Below are 19292 nucleotides of genomic sequence, written 5' to 3' on the forward strand. Positions count from 1 at the left end.
ATATTGTGTTGTGTGTAGAAAGAAGACATCAAATCCGATGACCGTTCAGAGCCCAGCCAGCCAAAGCCCAAGCAGGGCTGGAAGGAGACCACACTCTATAGTCTTCAGAAAGGAGCCGGCCAGCCTCCAATCACCAAAGTCGTTACACAGAGTGGAGAGGGCAGGCATCCCAAGCTCAGTAAAGCTTACTCCAACCAGAACCCAGGAAAGAGCACGCTGCTTTCCAGCCATATGGAACGGCTTCTTTCCGGGGCACCAGGCACTCAGCAGGGCAGTCCAGGTGGCGAGGCGATGTGGCCCAAAGGAAAGCTCCACTACCTCAGCTACGTGCGACCAGCTTTAAACGACCACACAGAGCCACAGACTCGGGTTGCTTTTGGCTCCAAAGCCCAAAAGCCTAATCTAGACCAACTGCTATTCAAGGCTGACTCGAACCGACTCACCGCAAAACAGCCTCTTAGGGCCATGGATGGTACGATCAATTATAGTTGCTTTTTTCTCCTCTACATTTTCAGGAAAATTTAGCATTTTGGTGCTTTTTTTAATGCATTTATAAATGCTCTAGCAACCCTTCTTTTCCTGTCCAGAGCGATTCATCCAGAATCTGGTAAACCAACTGGGGAGGCACAGCATCAACATGGATGCTTTGATGGGCAAAGATTTGGACCAGCTGGCTGAAGTCATCACAGGAGCTCTGCGGGAGGTGGATGTGGAGCGCCCTGCGCTTGAAGCTCAGCCAGGACCAGGAGCCACTGACTCCAGGGGGAACATGGAGGGTAACAGGGAGCCCCAGGCAGCAATGCATTTGAATCAGGACCAGGACCTGAAATCAGATAAAGAGCAGGATCTAAACCAGAAAAACACACTGAGAATGAAACAGCAAGGTCCGTATGTCTACTGGTGAAAGAGAGAATAAAAGCTTGCAGCATTCATGGTAGTGATGAGCATATAAATGTAAGACAGAATAAGACATTGTAAGCTGAAGATGCTTTAGTAAGGCTTTGTTTATGTAATTTCTGTTCAAAGTGCTGCCAGAGGTATTTTTGAGTCTTTCATTTTGAGTCATAACTGTTTTTCCTTGCTAAATACAAAAGAGTACTTCAGTTTTCACACAATCTGCTCACATATATTGTGTTTGTTTCCAGGCCAGAAAATAGACGGCGCAGACAAAGAGCCCGTTGACAAGGTGAATGTAAAATTAATCTGCCCAACCAACAAATTGGTTTCTCAGGGAGTGAGACATGTCCAAACTTGCATTTTCTTTTCTTTTGAACACTTTTCAAACGGGGATGATTTGAAAGTTGTGCAGACTACCATTTACTTTGGCATTATTAGAACTTGAAAGCAAATTTGCAGCTGCAGAAACGTAGAAAATTCCTTGATTGTTGTCTGACCCCAGCGTTTTCGCTGGATGGAACGTTTTGAAATCAGAATTATTTTGCACAATGTCACAAAACTCTTGTTTAACAATGGTAAATGAGTAAATCTACTAAGCAGCCTTTAAAATTGGTAAAATAAAAAGATGTTATTAGACCTTGGACTGGCAGTTACACTGAGAAACGCTGGTGAATGCAGAACAAATTCATATCTTTTCAGTTGCTGATAACAGACTTTCTCTTGATTAATTCTCTTTTGTAAGGAGACAAAAGTAATGTGTAGGTAGACCTAAAAGGAAAATGTCTCCACTATTCTAAAGAGAATTCATTCTTGATTCACAACAGCATACCGCCTTCTTCTCCAAGCTGCTGGACTACCTCAACATGGAGCCCTTTGGTAACGCTCCAGAGGTCAACAGTGGGCAACCAGCCCCGCTCCAGAAAATGGTAGGACTGGAGAACGTGCATAGCCGCACAACGCAAGACCAAGTTCCCGTCCCCCACCGCTGGGAGGAGAAGACCATGACAGCACCTGCGAAGGAAGGGTCCACTTTGCGGCTGACCGGTGGGGCAGAGGACCCTGACGTTCAGGTCGATTCTGACATTGACAAGTGGATGCAGAGGATTCAAGGCCCAGAAGGAAGGAAGCAGCTGGAGGAGCCACAGAAGAAGGACATGAAAGTCAAAACCCAGCTGGTCCACGTGGGAGTGAAGGAGTTTTCCAGCAGAGGGAAGGACAGACACTTTGGCTACATCATCACCGGCACAGAGTAAGTATGATTCAAACATATGATGTTTATACATATATAAGAAATTACTACCTCTCATATTTTCCTAAACTTGACAAAAGTTTTTTGGTGAAATGAAATCCAAACTAAACCCTAAGCCTTCTGAAGATCACAGTAATGCTGTTGACCAGAAAAACCTGTTTGTCTAAATTAGGATTTATGGATGAGGGGCTCCATGTTTTACTGAGCCAGATGCCCTGATAAGAGCCACCAGGTCACTGAACACCTTAGATGTGATTATTTAGACAGATAGTTGAGTTTATATTGTTAAAGCAAATGTAATTTCCTTAACAACATGACTGCAGCCTTATCTTATCAACTTCCTATTCATATTATTAGTTGCTCAATTACATATCACTAAATTAAGCTTGCTTGATACAGAGATGCTGCTTGGGAGCCAGATATCACCCTAATGACTAATAACTGAATCTGCTTTTGCAACAAAGTGCACATTTTTAATGTCTTGATGCATGCTCAATCATCCAGGTAAGGAAATCCCAAAAAGTTTCTCCCACTTTTTGGAACAATTTTAATATCTTTCTAAATTTTAGGTTGGAATAGTTGACATCTCTAAAACAAAGAGAACCAAACTAGTGCTGTTTTCTTGAATGGGATGTTAAGTGTAAGACAGGAGCTTTTTAAATCCTGCTGTGATGGACTGCAAATGCTGAGAAAATCTTTTCTGCGTAAGTCATTTAAGCATAAACTAAAGAGAAGTGGGCCAAGAACAAAGCCCAGTGGGATTCCTGTTTTAGATAAATGATCATCATTCACACACACTGATCATGGTTGTGAAACCCACACATGTGGAAAAGTCCATTTGATGCTTCTAAACATAAATAATGATATAAATAATAACAATTAAGATTGTATAGAAAATGAAGGATTCTTATCTAGAAAACTTGTAGGCTGGATGTGACTGATGAAATTTGAGTGCACGGATAACTTTTACTTTACAGTAATATGAAATTCAATAGTTTTTAGTACCACCTTTAGCAGTGCTCGCTTTCACCGTGGAGGAATTTTCGCCACTCTTCTTTACAGAGCTTTCTTAATAACCCAGCACAGCAATTCAATCAGGCTGAGGGTTGCAGTTTGGACCATTGTAACACCTTCATTCTTCTCTTTTTTTAGCCATTCTGTTGTAGATTTGCTGCTGTGCTTGGGCTGAGGTTTAATTGTGGATCAGATGGCCTCACATTTGACTCAAGAATATTTTGTTATACAAAGTTCATGGTCAACTCACTCACTCAGAGGTGCCCAGCTGCTGTGGCTGCAAAACAAGCCCAAATCAATACCCTTCAGCCACCGGTTGACATCTGATATGCTGTGTTTGGTTTCGTCAAACATGGTGCTGTGTATTACAGTCAAACATTTCCACTGTGGGTCTGTCCAGAGGACATTGTTCCAGAAGATGCAACTTTTCAAACTTAAGCCATGCTGCCATGTTCTTTTTAGATGATTTCTCTTGGTATCCCTTCCAAACAGGCTATACTTGTTCAGTCTTTATTAATTGTTCAGTTTTAATTCTTTTCTTTCTAATGTTAGGGTAAGCACCAGTGCCTCATGCTACTCCACATTACTATATATATAATCTGACTAGCCATAAAAAAACTAGAAGCCTTTATTAGAATTTAAATTAAATTCTAATGCATGATGTGTTTTGTATTTTGTGGTGTTTTTATACCAACCTGGAGACAAATGTCATGGGATGAGACACTGGATGTTGCAGTTTGCATCTCCACAAAAATAAATTGCAGTATAGGATTGAAAACATTGAGCTGTAGTATGTAAAGGGATGACATGATTGTCCCTGACAATGCAGTGCAATGCAGACCCATAAATTTCAGAAATACTTTGTATGTCAGTACAGCCATCATCAATAACATTTGTGTTTAACATCAGCAACAGCACGAGTCCCTGTCTTATTCCTCATTGGGCTCTTATAATTATAACTTTACAGCTGCCTCCATTTACTGGTGATACAGTGACGCACTTCTTTCAAGACAGACTTGTTTAACAGAGCTTGATACTCAGCAAATGTCTTCTTTGTTAGCTTACCTTAAACTGCATGCATCCTCTATCAAAACCACCCACATGTGAACTTCTCTATGCTACAGGATACTGTAGTTAGAAATCCTTTTTGTGTGTTGTACCTGATTAGAAAAGCAGGGCTGATAGATCCCTCAGTGTGTAGGTATTACTGTGTTGTATTACAGCTTTAATGATGATACTTTGTCAGCAAAGGCAGCCAAGTTCTCTCTCCTTCTCTCTTACCTCTCAAGCTCAGCAAAGATAAGTTCCTATCGACTCTGTCTTCGCCCCTGGCCCTTTCTCAAATCCCTTTATAGCGTTATCAAGTCCAGTGTCAGAGGGTTGTCCTTCACCTGTTCAACACACGTACTCTCATAAAGGTCCACTGGGTACAGTCTTTGTCACCTTATTGCCACACAAATAGGAGTAGCAGATTAAGACGTCAACACACAATTTAGTAGGCGAGTGTGTGCCAGGGGAAAGAAACAGGTCACCTTCTGAGTGAAATGTCTGCCCCTCCTCCTTCTTGTCTATCCTCAGCCCACCTAGTGCATGCCTATAGTTGGCCTGTACAGGTGTCTGTGCTTTTGCTGCAGACCTCATGATTGCACAGTTGTTATCCCCGGCTTCTTTGCACCCTGCAGTGACGCTACGCAAACCTGCTTATCTGACAGCTCCTGACATTGTGGCGGTGGTAGTGGGGGGTTTGGGGAATAGCAAGAGGATGGGATGGTGAATGTGGAGGGGGAAATGGAAAGGTATGGATAGAAGAGAAGGAGACAGAGAGAAACCCAAGGGGAAAAGTGCTAGCATCAACAACCAAGTCACTCCTGTTGCTAGAATTACCACAGAGGGATGCAGACGTGTCTGGAATTGCTTGGTTGAATCTTTAACTTTCAAAACCCCTCGAAAAGTGTAGGGAAAAAAAAAAGAAAGAACCTCCCACTCTCTCAAAGGTGGAGTGAATCAGCCGCTCATGCACGGCACACTGTTCTGCTGAAGAAAAGCTTCTGTAATGTGGTGTCAAATGCAGGCTAAACAAAATATGTCAGCATAATTCTGACTAGAGTATGTCCAAAGGAAAAAAAATTTTTTTTTTTAAACTTCAAGATGATGCCGAGTATCTTAAAAAAAACACAAAAAAACACATAAGTGATATTGCACTCAATATCCAGTGCAGCATGAAATTGTTTCCCAGTTTATTTCACATTTCTCCGCAATGAGGTGGTAACAAAATTTGAACGATGTCTCATTATGATCCATGACTTTTTTTTTTTGGTCCTGCATGTCACCTTGCAGTTACTCGGCAGTCTCGGTGATTCCAGGTTAAGCTGTCAACAATAAAGTGGCTTTCTGAGTGGGTCTGTGTGGATGCCCTCCTCATTTCTTCATACGACGCGCTGGCCAGCAGATTGCCTTTGTTTGGTCTATTTCCTTGCCGATTTACTCTCCCAGTGAGAGAGCAGCCGTGGACTGAGCTGAGATGAGGCATGGCTTTATCAGACCACCATTACACTTCACCTCCATTCCATTTGCACCTTATTATTCTCATCTCACCGTGAGGGCGCGTGCGTGCCCGGCTGTTTGTGTTCTCTGTGTTATCGTGTTTTACTTTTGAGTGTGCGTGCGCGTCGGTGAGAGAACGCCAATGTAGGCGAAGAAGAAGAAGAAAGATGAGAGAAGGAAAGGGAGAGAAAGGAGCGTCCATATGATACAGCCATTACACCTCATGCAGGTTCCATTTGCACCTTATTGTTTGTCTCATTGCTGGAAAAAAGCAGGTGATTTACCAAGCCTGAAGAGGCAGCTGATCCCTTTTCCCTCGGCACGGTGCTTTGTGTGTTTGTTTGTGTTTGTATGTGTCTGCAAATGCGTGCAGCACATCCATTCAGACGACCGTAGCATTCGCTTGTGTGCAATGACCCAATTGTGGGTATGAATTGTGACAGTATCTCCCTAAAAAAAATTACATTTTAATGGCTAAACGGTTGTATGTTGTATGGGTGTGAACCTAAAAATTTGACGCCTCTCCGTGTATGTGTGTGTGTGTTTACCCCCAGCTCCCTCACCACTGACCAGGGCACGGACCTGATGGAGCATCTGACCCAGAGATTGAGCCTCCATGTTGCAGACCTCACCCAGCTCTCGTATGTACAGACACAAAAAACATCCCACATTGTTGCAAATAATGATTTACCGTGCCGTTTACAAACCATACATCAAACAGAGGATAATTGGCCTCATTTGAAATGTTTTGTTTTGTGCCTTTGAGGATGAGGAAGCAGAATGAAGGTTGTCCAGTTGCTCTGAGCATTGTGAAAATGCTCTGCTACACTGCCACAAACTGTAGGCGTTTGTTGTTTTTTTGACCTTTCGGAGTGTTTGACTTCTCGCGGGGAGCAAAATCAGGCCTAATTACCTCCAGACACATACTGATGTCTCCATTGTATTCAAAACACTGCCTAGCCGCTATTGTCACTGTGCGCCTTGTCAAAAAAAGAGAGCAGTCAAGCCATCAAACGATTTTTCGTTAGAAGCAAAGAGAGGAAGCGAACGAAAGGGAAGCAAGCAGTGAATAGAGAGCTGGAAAACGAGAAAGTAGTCAGCAGGAGGCGGTTAATATATTAATGAGCAGGCTAACTGTCCTTGAACCCAGGCTGTTTTGTGCTTGTACCATGGTTCTGCTGTACACTTGGTGTCAGACCATGTAGGAGGCAGAGGAGACATGTTCGCCGAAGATCTGACAAGCCTTTCAAGACACTCCTGCAGGAGGAGTAAAATCTGGGTGGTTCAGTAACACTCGCAGCATATGAACACCAAAGCCGGTGCAGTGCAGCGTGAGGCTGCACTGAAACTGTAGATACAGAGTATTCGGGCTCAGATAATAGTTCCTGAGAGGGTGAAACTATCAGAGCGTTCTGTATCTACTGTTAAGCATCGAAAATGCGCACAGGGGCCTTAAAATAAATGTAGCCAAGGAGGCGTTCTGATCTCGATCTTTAAATCCAACCTTTGGGTTTAGGAGGACGAGGAGGACGTAGCATAGTGCCGGCGCTGATTTCGTTCATTTTGTTATTATACCTGTCATTTCATATCACTCAGAATCAACTCCTGACACTCAAACCGAATTAGAGGGTATTATTGCTGTGGGCTATTATTCGTTTAGAAAGGGGTGAAAGACCTGAGTGAAAGTTGACTACAGGATAGTACAGCACAGGTACCTGCATTTAAAGTGCTACTTAAGGTGCAATTATTATGCTTTTCTTTATTTCCTGTCATATCTATACCATTACAATAGGAAGTAATCACATTACATGTAGCCACATGCTTTCAGGCTGGTCTAAACACCCAATTTTACACAGTTCTACCTTCATCTTGTCACAGAGATGATTAATAATGCTTAATATGGTTATCTCTGGCAGTGAGCGCAGACGTACCTGCTGGTCAGATCTTTGGTTTGTGAGGGGCAGCCAATAAGAAGAAGTGAGAGGAGCCAAAACAGTTTGTTTCAAACACTCACTAAGCTGACTGCACCAATTAAGGCTCAGTATAAAAATGAATACACATGATTATAAACTGTGATTCATGCACAGCTACTCTAGTAGAGTCCAGGAATAGAAATATGGAGTTGAATATGAGCACCACAAAATGTAGTATGAATTAGGATTACACTGAGTTTAATCTGTTTACAGAATTTAAAGAAGTATACAATATTTACAATATATAATGTTTACAAAAGTTCAACTTACAAAGGGAATAAAAACCTTCTTTGATTAATTTGAAGACAAACTATCAGATTGGTTGCTGTGGTTTGATTTAAACGTAACGTAACAACAGGCATAGACATGAGTTCATAAAACTCAAGTTTTCACTATATTTGAACAAGCAGTGAATTTTTTCTTACGTCACAATAGTGAAGTGGGGGTGGGGGGTTCATACAAAGATGTACAAATGACGATGTGTCCTCTTCTTTGGAGTCATAATGATAACACAGAGAAATAATACACGTGTTTTTAGAATCAGTGGGAATAAACCACACATACCTTTGTCCCCAGTGTCCTTTGACAATCAATATCCCCACGAATGTTGCCACAGATGCTTGAAAAACCATCATCATTGTTTTTTACACTATAAAACTTACCCAGCAGTATTTCTCTGCATGTACGTGAGTTCATTGCAACTAATAACTAATTCATAATATTCATAAAAGAGAATTAAATGTTATATGGTTCAGCATTTCTGTGAGTGTACAGTGTCAATGGTGCCTGCTCATTATAGTCATTTAGCCAGTGTGAAAACCACACAGTTGCTTGAAATAAAGCTTTCCGAAACACATCACGTCATTCTGATATGGAAGAAAGAATACAGCAAATTTCCTCTTTGTCTGACTTGTTTATCTGCGTCCTTTTTTTTCCTTTTTACAAAGTAATGAAAGCGCATTCATGTAGAAATAGCCGAGGCGAAGGACATGATGCAAGCTTATTGTGCCTTGTGCTGTGCGGCCTCGACAGGTGAGTGTTTGAAAGCCTCTGTCTGAATATGAGTCGGCTGGAGTACAAGAGCTGGGTCGGAGCACGCCGCCCTGCTTCGGGGGGTCTCTCTTTCACACTCGTTCTGATGAGCTCTGATGGTAAGAGAGGAGGAGGAGAGATACTCAAATACGACAACAGGCAGGCAGAAAAGACTTTCAGACAGAGAGTATGAGAAGAGGAGGCCTGGGCGCCGTTAAGATTTTGAGATGCCGAACACAATTATGTTTGAGCTTGTTCCTACGATAATCAGCATAAAATATTCCCCTTTTGAAAGAGACTTGAAATAGCTGGATGATGATGGGCAGGGGATGAAATGTTCCTTTTTCAGATGACGTAAGGGTTTTACTCTTTAGAAACACTAGGGGGAGTGGGACACACACTCACTGGTCCATCCTCACACACAGTCTGTGCAAGAACACACACACACAAACACATCCTGCCAATATCCCGCCAAGCGCTCTGCACGTACATACTCCTCGTGTCCCACCAGCAGAGCTAATATGAAGTCCAAGCTCACACATCCGATAACACAGGAGGCAGTGCGAAGTCCTCTAGATAACTTATCTATCTTAACTTCATCTCCCAACTGTGGCAGTCTCCCCCCGCCTCCCAGTATATTTAAATAGGGTTTGTGCGGTTTGAAAAAAAAAGGGAAAAAGAAATCACGTCAGTTCAATTTGAGATGCATTGAGATCTCAGGCAGAACAGCCTCGGCCAAGGAGGACGAAGGCAGGGGTAAAGATTGTGGAAACATTGACATTTACGAGAGCAAACAGAGGCCAGGTGAAGGCGTTAGAGAAGGACATATTTCCTTCAGACCTCTGTGTGTGTGTGTGTGTGTGTGTGTGTGTGTGTGTGTGTGTGTGTGTGTGTGTGTGTGTGCCTGATCACAAATGCATCAGTGCACGGCTGGGTCCGTCTGTCTGGCGGTATTTGCCCGTGTTATTGCTCCTGGCCGAGTGAGCGTTGCTGCCTCTGTACCAGGCTGACTGATGGTGAGTGGGTCTGGGTCACAGCACTCTGGCAGTCTGATGAATCTCGCTCTCTGTTGTACAGTCTGGCAGGAAGTACACTAGAAATGTACGTGCACTTTCCTGGACATAACTATTCCGACATGATGATGTACTGAAATGCCAAAAATGGGACCCCCACACGCTCTCTTTTCAGTGTTACTTATTGTCGTCTGTCAGTAAATTATGGACAAAACATCTATACATGTGCTGTTATATAAGTCATATACACTAAACACATTTTATCTCCTTAATTTTAGCTCTTTCAGACTCATTGGACTTCTTTAAAGCTGTCTCCACTCTCTTCACTTACTTAGAGAGTAAGATAAGCATTGCCAACTGGTTAGCTTAACTCCGCTTAGCATAAAAACTGGGGAGAAGAAAAGTACAGCCACATACAGCTCATACAGTCTGAATGCAACTAAATAAGTCTATGGTTTTATCACTTTTACTATACACTCAGCAATCACTTTATTAAGAACTTAATACCTCCATTAAGTTCAACATTCAACTGTTCTTTAGCACAGATAGCTAAACAGCCAATCTCATGGCAGCAACTCAACGGATGTAAACATGTATACGTGGCCAAGACAACATACGGAAGTCTGAACTAAGCATCAGAATGGGGAAGACGGGTGATTTAGGTGAGTTGAATGTGTCATGGTCTGAGTATTTCAGAAACTGCTGAGATTTCCCAACAGAACCATCTCTAGAGGTTTCGGAGAATAGTCCTAAAATGAGGCACACCAACCACTACGTTGTTGATGTCAGAGCTCAGAGAGGAATGGCTTTTAGCTGATAGGAGGCAACACCAACGCAAATTAAAACTCATTACAATCAAGGTATGCAGAAGAGCATCCCTGAATGCACAAGATGTAGCAGAATTAGCAGTAGAAGTAGCAGAAGACCACCCCTGGTGTCCCTCTTGTTAGCTAAGAACAGGAAACTGAGGGCACAGTCAACAGAGGATCACCAATATTGGACAACAGGAGACTGGAGAAACGTTGCCTAATCTGATGAGTCTTAATTTTTGCCATGACATTCGGATAGGGTATGATCACAATATGGGATAAACAACATGAAAGCGTGCTTCCACCCTGCCTTGTACCAAACATTCAAGTTTCTGGTGGTGGTGTAATGGTGTAGGGGATATTTTCTTGGCACACTTTCAGCACCTTATTACTAACTGAGCATTGTTTAAACACCACAGCCTACCTGAGAATTGTTGTCCATCCCATTATCACCACAGCGTACAGGTCTTCTGTTGGCTGCTTCCATCAGTGCCGTGTCACAAAGTTCAAACATCTCAAACTGGTTTCTTGAACATGCCCTCCACAGTAAGCAGATCTCAGTGCAGCAGCTTTGGCATGTGGTGGAAAAGGAGATTCACATCATGGACAAATCTGCACTGCATGGACAAACTTCTAACACAGAAATAATCTGTAACAGGTTCCTCTGTGTACCAGTGTTAAATTACTTCATTATTCCAGAAGTCTTGTTTCCTTTAAACAAGTGACAAAATGTACTCATAAAGAAAGAAGAAATAGAACAATTTTATGTGACGGTAATAATATCTTAAAGAAGACAGAATAAAGCCTAGCACTACGCTAGAAGCAAAGAAAATTGGTCTTTATTGTACAAATTGTTCAAATAAGCAGATTTGTATTAGAGACAGGTGCAAATTTTCGCACCTCGGTGGTTAAATTTTCACTTGCTTAAAAAAAAGAGCCATTTGTGACTGAATGAAATAATAAAAGTACTTGATAATAAGCTGATTGCTCATTCTGGCCTTTTCATGTTTTTACTAAATTTGGGAAGTGATGATCGTTTGTTTGTTCATTGTCGGCGTCTCAGTCGTCACTGCTTTAATATTAATGTTGAGTCTTGAGGAAAATGACCTCATTGCTACATTGGTTACCTTTTCCCACTTTTGCTTTGCTGGTCCGTGTTTAAAAGCGAGCCACACTCACTGCTGTGCAGTCGATGTGTGTTTGCTCTCTTAGTTGTTAAAAATGGTCTCCTTGCTTCTAGAAAAAATCATTTCATTTGGGATCTTAAGAGGTTACACTAAACATGAGTAGGATTTTTTTCTTTACACATTGCTTCACAGGTTTTCTTTTCCCTTGACCATTGCTGGGCGGTCTCGCCGAGTCTGCTAGGGTTGTTAGATTTTATTTTATGGCTAACCTCGGGGACCTTCAACATTTATTCTCCTCCAGGGGGAGAAGTCTGTTGCTGACTCCTGACCACACAGAGGAAAATGGGTGCAGAGAGTACAGGCAGGTTACCGCAGGTGAAGGGAAAACAAGGCGCACCGCTCATGACTGTACTTTGCTCTTTGGCCAATTTCAGGCTTGAAAGGAAAACAGAAATCATGATCACTCCACATATTTTCTGGGGGAGGTTTTGTTTGTTTTTTGGGTAATTTACAGTTTCTCTTCTTAATATTTCTGATCTGTTGGTGAAACATATGCCTGAGGGCTTCTGAGTCAATATTTAGCATCTTTATGATCCTTTGCTGTGCTGCTTATAGGAGTCATTTCCCCCAAAATGTTCTGCTTTCCCAAACACTTAATCACATCTCTGTTTAACATACATATTTTTAAACATATTCCTACATACAACATTGCTTTTAACACTTGGTAATTTTGGCTGTTCCTTTATTACTCATGTGGATGGATTCACATGTTTTGATCAGACCAGAGAATGCGTTCCTGTAATCGGAATACTTTTTTCAAGTAACAAGTAAAGTAAGGGATTACTGTTGCAAAAAGTAATTAGATTACTGTTCCTTTCCCGTAAGCACGCTGCGTTACTGCAATACTGCGTTACTAAACCGTGATTTTGTTTGTGAGAGTGTCCCATGACAATGACGTACAACCGCGCTCCATATTATCCATTGTAGATCTCAACAGACGTGTGTAGATCAACAACGGATAATATGGAGCGTGGCGTGGGGGAAAGTATGACCATACAGCATTTAATGCGTGGAAGTACTTACATTACTTTAAGTTTCAAAAGTGACATAAACATTAGCGTCCACTGTACACTCTGCGTGGGACGAAAACTTCTTTCTACAGCGAAAAATTTAATCTGATTACTTTATGAAAATGTGTGTGACTTCACCGTCCACTAGGGGGCTTCATATTGTGACTCTCACTTGAACAGGTGGCCCCATAGAAGAGTGGTTTACATGTCACAGGGTGGAAGTAATTTCAACGTTTTATTCTGTGCATTTTATAGTTTGGTTTTACAGTTGCATGTTTCTATATTTTTTGAGAAGTTGTTACTTTCTATTCCTACTTCCTTATTAAGGTAACTATCAAAATATCATTTAGAAGTGTAAAAATCTAACCTGCCAGCAGCTGTACAGGCGTTTCATATGACATTTCTTATTTGTGTAATATTACAGTAATCAGTAGTTGTTAGAGATTTTGTAAACATCGAGCTCGAATGGCTGATTCTACTTGCTTCCAGTCTTTATGCTAAGCTCACCCGTAGTTCGATCTTCACAGATCATGGACCTGAGCTGTTGAGCGTCTTCACATTTTTCCAAAAACCTGCTCATTCTGTTTCTCCTTTGCTGTTTATCTGCAGCGTCCTTGGCCCTGCCTTGACGTTCAGAGTCGGTCCGAACCCCAAGAACGTCACCACTGCAGATCTAGTTCAAGTTGCAGGTAAGAGCAGCGGTCCGTATTTCCTCACATGTCGCCCTCACGCAATCGTCCCATTGACAACCTTCACTGCGATTCATCTAATTTTTACCAGCCGGACCACTCTGTGACAGTCTGGGCTCCAGTAAATGAGAGCACAGATTAGTTTCTCCCGATACAGTAGATAGGCTGGTGTTCATCTTGTTCGGACAAACCCCCGTCCCTAAGAAGATTATCAACACCGGGCGATGACAGATGACCATCAGTTACAGAGATGATGAGCTCAGCGTGCACACCTGCTATTTCTGCAAACACACACACACACACACACATATATAGTACACAGCACAGTTTATTTGGTGGCAGGTTGAAACAGGTTTGCAACGGCCAATCAGACGGAGTGTACACTTGTGTGTGAGTGTGCCTGCATGTATGCACTTGTTTGATGTAGACTGATGGAGAGCTGTCACCCACAGAAAGGAGGTTGTCAGTATGCGCTGCCTCCACTCTCCTGTTCGATGTCTGCACTCCGATTAGCCCGGCGTTGGTGTTAGTGCGTGCAGCAAGTGCGCCTATGTGTTGGATGTGTGTCGATGTCCTTGCTTTGGTCGGAAATGACTTTGAGAAGCACAGCAATACTCCCAACAGTCAATATCATCCAATATCACCCCACTGGAATCAACATGGTGGTGTTGTTATTGGCAGAAATGTGTTGCTGCTCCAGTTTTTCTGCGCGGCGACATTTTTTTGGCACCAACTCGTTTCCCATTAGGGAAGCGCTGGATGATGGCTGATGATACAGACTTACCGCAAGAAAGCCTGAGCTGGGGGCTGAGCTTCGGTTCAGCGGGTTTAAGGGTGCGTTTTCGCACGCGCGTGTGTTTGCCGGATTACGGTGTGTGTCTATCTTTATCCCGCGCCGTCATCCCACTTTTGCAGTGTTTGTTTAACAAAACAATCAACTGAACAAATATCGCGGGCGTTGTATGCACGAGGTATTATTTTTAAACTGTATCGTTTTGGGTTTTTTTTATTCTGTGTTAACGTTTTGTTTTTCTTCTTCATCTCCTCCCTCCCCTCCTCGCTTGTGTGACTGACTTTGATGAGGTAGCGTGTGGCGAGAGCTAATGACAGGCGTGAGCAGGGCTGAAATGTCAGACAAAATGTTAAGTCAACATGATCATGAGCCTGACCCATGTTGATGAATTATGAATACAGCCCACCTGAATAGCAATTTGTAAAAGTGAACAGACGGAGCTTATCAAGCTACTTCCCCTTGGATGCATTGTTCTTTTATCCCAGTAGACCGAAGAGTTTCAGCTCGGAAATGTATAAAAAGTATAGAAATAGCACTTAGAGATAGCTGACTGGTTGGATCCTCTCTCCGTGTGTCCCCCCGGTGACCTTAGATTAAATCCTACCAGAGCTTTATTCCCTGCGCCCCCTCCTACCTTGTTGCCCACCCTCTGTTTCCACCACAGTGTGAAGTGGAGTGGACTTCCCACTCGCCTCCCGATATTAAAAGCAATCTGAAGTGCATGCACAAACTGTCGCTTTGTAGCTGTTTCCCAGCTCCAAATGAGCATGCGTGACACCGAATTCAATGCAGTGCAGCAAAGGCGTGGTGATTTCAAAGCGGTTACCAGGTTGTGGAGCAACAGCATGGTTAAAGTGCAGTCTAAAAATCAAACTGACACCCACATGCAGTGGCCACCTGGGTAATCCTGGCTGACCTTTGCCTTATGTGTGACTGTGCATAAATGACGTGGCCTCCTAATGAACTCATCGAAACCCCTGCTGTACTCTGTGCCCAACCTGCCGCTGAGAGCCTCCACATCCAGCCTGATGGCAGTCGTGAAACTACAAAACCCAAGAACGATGGTGAGAATGTAACAAAATCATCTTTCTTTGAAGCAGATCAATAACCATTAAACAGGTCTAATTAGTCATTTGCCACCAACATGAGAGAAAACAGAGATGCCCGTAAAGACAAGTCAATTTTCCTCAATAAATTTGCTGCAAGCGATGATTGCAGGAGACTCTTTCAAATGCACCAGTAACAAGAAGATTTTCACTTTAAAATGATAGAAAAAGAAGCAAATCTTTACAACTGAGGAGCGAATAAACATAAATGTTCAGGATCACTCTCGGTAAATGACTTCAGTGGCAATCAGAATCATTTTTATTCAATTTCACTGTTGACTAAATGACGGCTTTCATGCACTGCTTTTGATATTTTGCATGAAGAGAAGCTGTTGCCATCTAATTTTCCCGTCGACTAACATCTGACGGTTTTAGCACTACTTGTGTTGTAGACTGGTTTTGAGGGCTTCCACTAACAATTACTATATTTCCATTATTGATTATTCGGTATAGAGTTTGGTCCCAAAAGGAAGAAGTTAAAATGTGACTCACATGCTCCAAGAGTGGAGAGCAATAAAGAAATTAGAGTAATGAAACAAACTGAAAAAGATGCAAATACTCATATTTCAGGCGCTTGAATAAGCGTTGAGAGTGTTTGCTTTGAAAATGACTTGCGATTAATCTTCCTGTGGACTAAAATATTGTTTTAATGCTGTTCAGAAAAATGTTTGCTTACTGTCGGAGCTGCAACAAGTTATCATTTTCACTGTCAATAAATCTTTTCCTTATTATTTTAGATTAACAAGTAAATTGTTCACTGTCCTGTGTGGCTAAATAAAAATGGTAAAACGACTCCAATTTAGCAAGTTCTCAGTCAGGTTTGTTATACGTTAAACCGAGTACCTTTACTGTACTCGGCAGTGTCTGAAAGAGGTTAATATGGCTCTGCTACATTCTGCTGTCCATCTATCTGCCCATCAGTTCTATTTGATGTGTTCAATGCTCCATTGAAAAGAATAGACAAAGAGACTCGGTTGAAAGGCATGGACAGTATAGAGGAGATTTGATAACTCATTGAAAAGCATCTTTTAGGCAGCAGGTTCTTAGCGGCTGTGTGGTGAAAGGCCTGCTGGGAGGTCCGACTGTATTAGTGGAGGTAGAGGCTCTTGTGTTCTGCTCAACTGGAAAACCGCAGGACAAAGGCCCGCACTGCCTAATCCCTGCTCGGCTGCAAAACAAAAGAGAAAGCTGCTGCTTTATCAAAACTACAAGGCATTCTGTGTGTCCGTGTTAGCATGTGCGTGTGGACGTGTGCGTGTTGGTGTGTGTGATTTTGTTCTTTTTTTTTCTCTCTCTCTCTTTTTTTTGCAGCTGTGTTTATACTGTGCCAAGAAAATGATTTATTCAATATTTGATGAAGTGGCAGCCAAGCTGTTAAAACCAGTGTTGAGATGTGTTGTTTAGAACTCCACTTTCTTTCTCTTTTTTGCCTTCTTGTTTCCTCTCAGTGATTTCTAAACATGTAAATCACCTTCAGTCAGTGGGAAATAGATCTGTCAGAACTGCTTCTGCTCACCGAAAAGCGACGTTTTGTAGCTGGTGATGGATTTGATCCACTTACATGTTTGCGCTCTTCACGGTGAGGAGGTGGATTTATGTGTAGGAAGGGTGTTTTATAAAGCTTCTATAATTATGACTTATTTTATATATATTTTTAAATTGATAAAGATGAGATACGATGCATTTTTGCAACACAGTTATCATACCTACACGTTAAAGTATTTTATTGATTAGCTGGGAGGAAAACTAATGCTGGATGACACGGCAACTGTCTGCCTGCGGGGATCGAGGATGTCCAGGCCAAACACCGGGGTGTGTGACTGTGTGTTGAGAGGGGCTGTAGGTGGTGGGTGGGGAGCAGGGTGAGGACACTCCTATTGTCTTGGCTGTCACGGTTGGGCGACCCCGGAGCCCCTCGGAGGCCTCAAAGGCCCCAGAGGCCAGGCCGAAGCAATGAGTCCACAGGCCCCCAGGCCGTGAGAACCCCAGCCTTGGTCAATGAGCACTGAGAGTCTGGGGACCCCGGGAGCAACTTGCTGGGCCATCTGGAGCAGAGAGCAGAGACCCTGACACACGGCTGTCACCCGAGGCAGACACGCAGAGATGTGGACATAGACAAAGTCTGCCCCCGTGTTTCTGCCTCCGCTTCTGTCTATCTGACACACACACTCTTTCACTCACATGTAAGTGACAGCAGAATGGAGATTGCTGAGTCAAACGGAAGATGATGGTGAGAAAACTCCTGAGGATTTTACCAGGAGGAAAACTGAATTGCTATGCACCTAAAAATCCTTCCCAAAATAAAGTGCTTGCCCCTTGATGGGGCAGAAAAGTTGAAAAACAGTAAGTAGACTTGCTTTTTTAATATGAAGACAGGTTCTAAGCAGACTATTGTCATGTATGCTGGTATGATAAACCATTAAACCGCCAACATTATGATCAGTCTTCCCAATGAAAGGCCAGCGGTCTCTGTTTTTGGTCTCTACCATCTCCTGAGGAAAACATCAGAACTCTTCAGGGGCCTAATTCTCAAAAGCAAAAAACTGCCAGGGGCGAGCAGATAGTATACAGTTGTTTTAAGTTGCTATTTTTTTACTGAATACAGCTGCCTTCTGCAGATGAAAACGATTCTCTAGGAGCCCAACAGCTAAAGAAAGAGTGCAATCTCACTGTGAAGAGCCATAAAAAACCAGGAAGAGCTGCAGATTCAGCTCATAATTCCCCCGTAGGCGACTTTATGAGCGGCCCCTTCTATATTTTCATAAATGGTTATTCGTAAAAAAAAAAAAAGGCATCAGATGTTTTCTGTGTGGAGCAGAAAACATTCAGATTAATACGTGAAACAAATAGAATGTGGCATAATTTCATCACTGTTTTCCACTGTTTGAGATTCGCCTGATGTGTTTTCAGTTACGCCATCTCACTGCGCTTCCTTCTTCTGCAAGACTTTAATGACATCCTATTGGAAAAAAGGCGCCCAGCTGTTTATCCTGTATGCACCCAACTCTATTTTTCACCAAAAAAAGGCTAAAGAGCAGCGACGTACACTAGTTTGGATTCTTATTTTTCACTTTTCTGTCTTCATTTGGATGGAAATCTGAGCCATTTACCTTAAAAGAAAGAGATTTTTACACGATATGAAATGAACCACACTGACTGGTGTTTTTTCTAAAACCATAAGAGAGCCAGCCTAAATTTAACCGGGTTCCTTTTCCATCTCACTCCACTTGTCTGTCTTCCTGTCTGATTCTGTCTGTCTTTTCTCTTTCCTTTTTTTCTTCTCTCCGCTCTGCTTGCAGGCACACACACACAAACACATACTCTTCTGCACACACACACCCTTGCAGACAACTCTGAAGTGAAAACATAGTAGCTGTGGCTGCATAATAGTGCTAGCTACCGTTCGAGTGGTGAGTGGTAGTCTTTTCCAGCTGAGCAGATTAGCATAGATCTCCCACGCAGACAGAGTTGACCTTCACTCTGGCAAACACTTGTCAAAATGCCAGCGATAATTACCTGCTCTCTTCGCAAACAGCACAATGGTTTATCCACCTGCATCTCAGGCGTGCAGGACGGCTCCGTAGTGCTACAGCCGCCTGTTTTTTTTTGGTGTTTTTTTTCGGTCACACGCCGCCAGCAAAGGTAACATAAGCCGCAGGGATTCCAGAGCGACACGTTTGTGTATCTGGTTTCTGCTTGATATTGTAATATTTACCATTCAGAAGTCAGCAAGCCGCCAGAGGCTAAAGAAATAAGTGTGAATTTAATTTTCCGAACGTTTCCTCCACTTTGGTGTGCTCATGTCCAGGCACATACAGCTGGAATGAAATTAGTTTTGTCAGCATGGGTTTCCACTATCAAGAAACACGTCAAGAAAAGCTGTCTTTTTTTTTTTTTGCTTGGTAGAATCCATGTCGGATGCCTGATTGTCTGTGTGTTCATGCCTTAACATCTGTATCAATGAGCGTAGAGGTCA

General features: G+C 42.6%; 1 protein-coding gene across 1 annotated transcript in view; it reads left to right on the top strand.

The window, feature by feature from the left end:
* The window catches only part of ptprn2 (protein tyrosine phosphatase receptor type N2), a 156731-nt gene that overhangs the window by 42515 nt on the left and 94924 nt on the right, over positions 1-19292 (top strand). Inside the window, exons 5-10 of the mRNA XM_085362286.1 lie at positions 19-472; positions 588-884; positions 1146-1186; positions 1722-2146; positions 6259-6345; positions 13338-13417. Of these exons, the coding sequence (XP_085218412.1) occupies positions 19-472; positions 588-884; positions 1146-1186; positions 1722-2146; positions 6259-6345; positions 13338-13417 (1384 nt within the window). The remainder of the gene's footprint in view (positions 1-18; positions 473-587; positions 885-1145; positions 1187-1721; positions 2147-6258; positions 6346-13337; positions 13418-19292) is intronic.

Source organism: Diplotaxodon limnothrissa, linkage group LG9, assembly GCF_057381915.1.
Source record: "Diplotaxodon limnothrissa isolate DT_005_m linkage group LG9, D_limnothrissa_male_GT1.1, whole genome shotgun sequence".
Lineage (NCBI taxonomy): Eukaryota > Metazoa > Chordata > Actinopteri > Cichliformes > Cichlidae > Diplotaxodon > Diplotaxodon limnothrissa.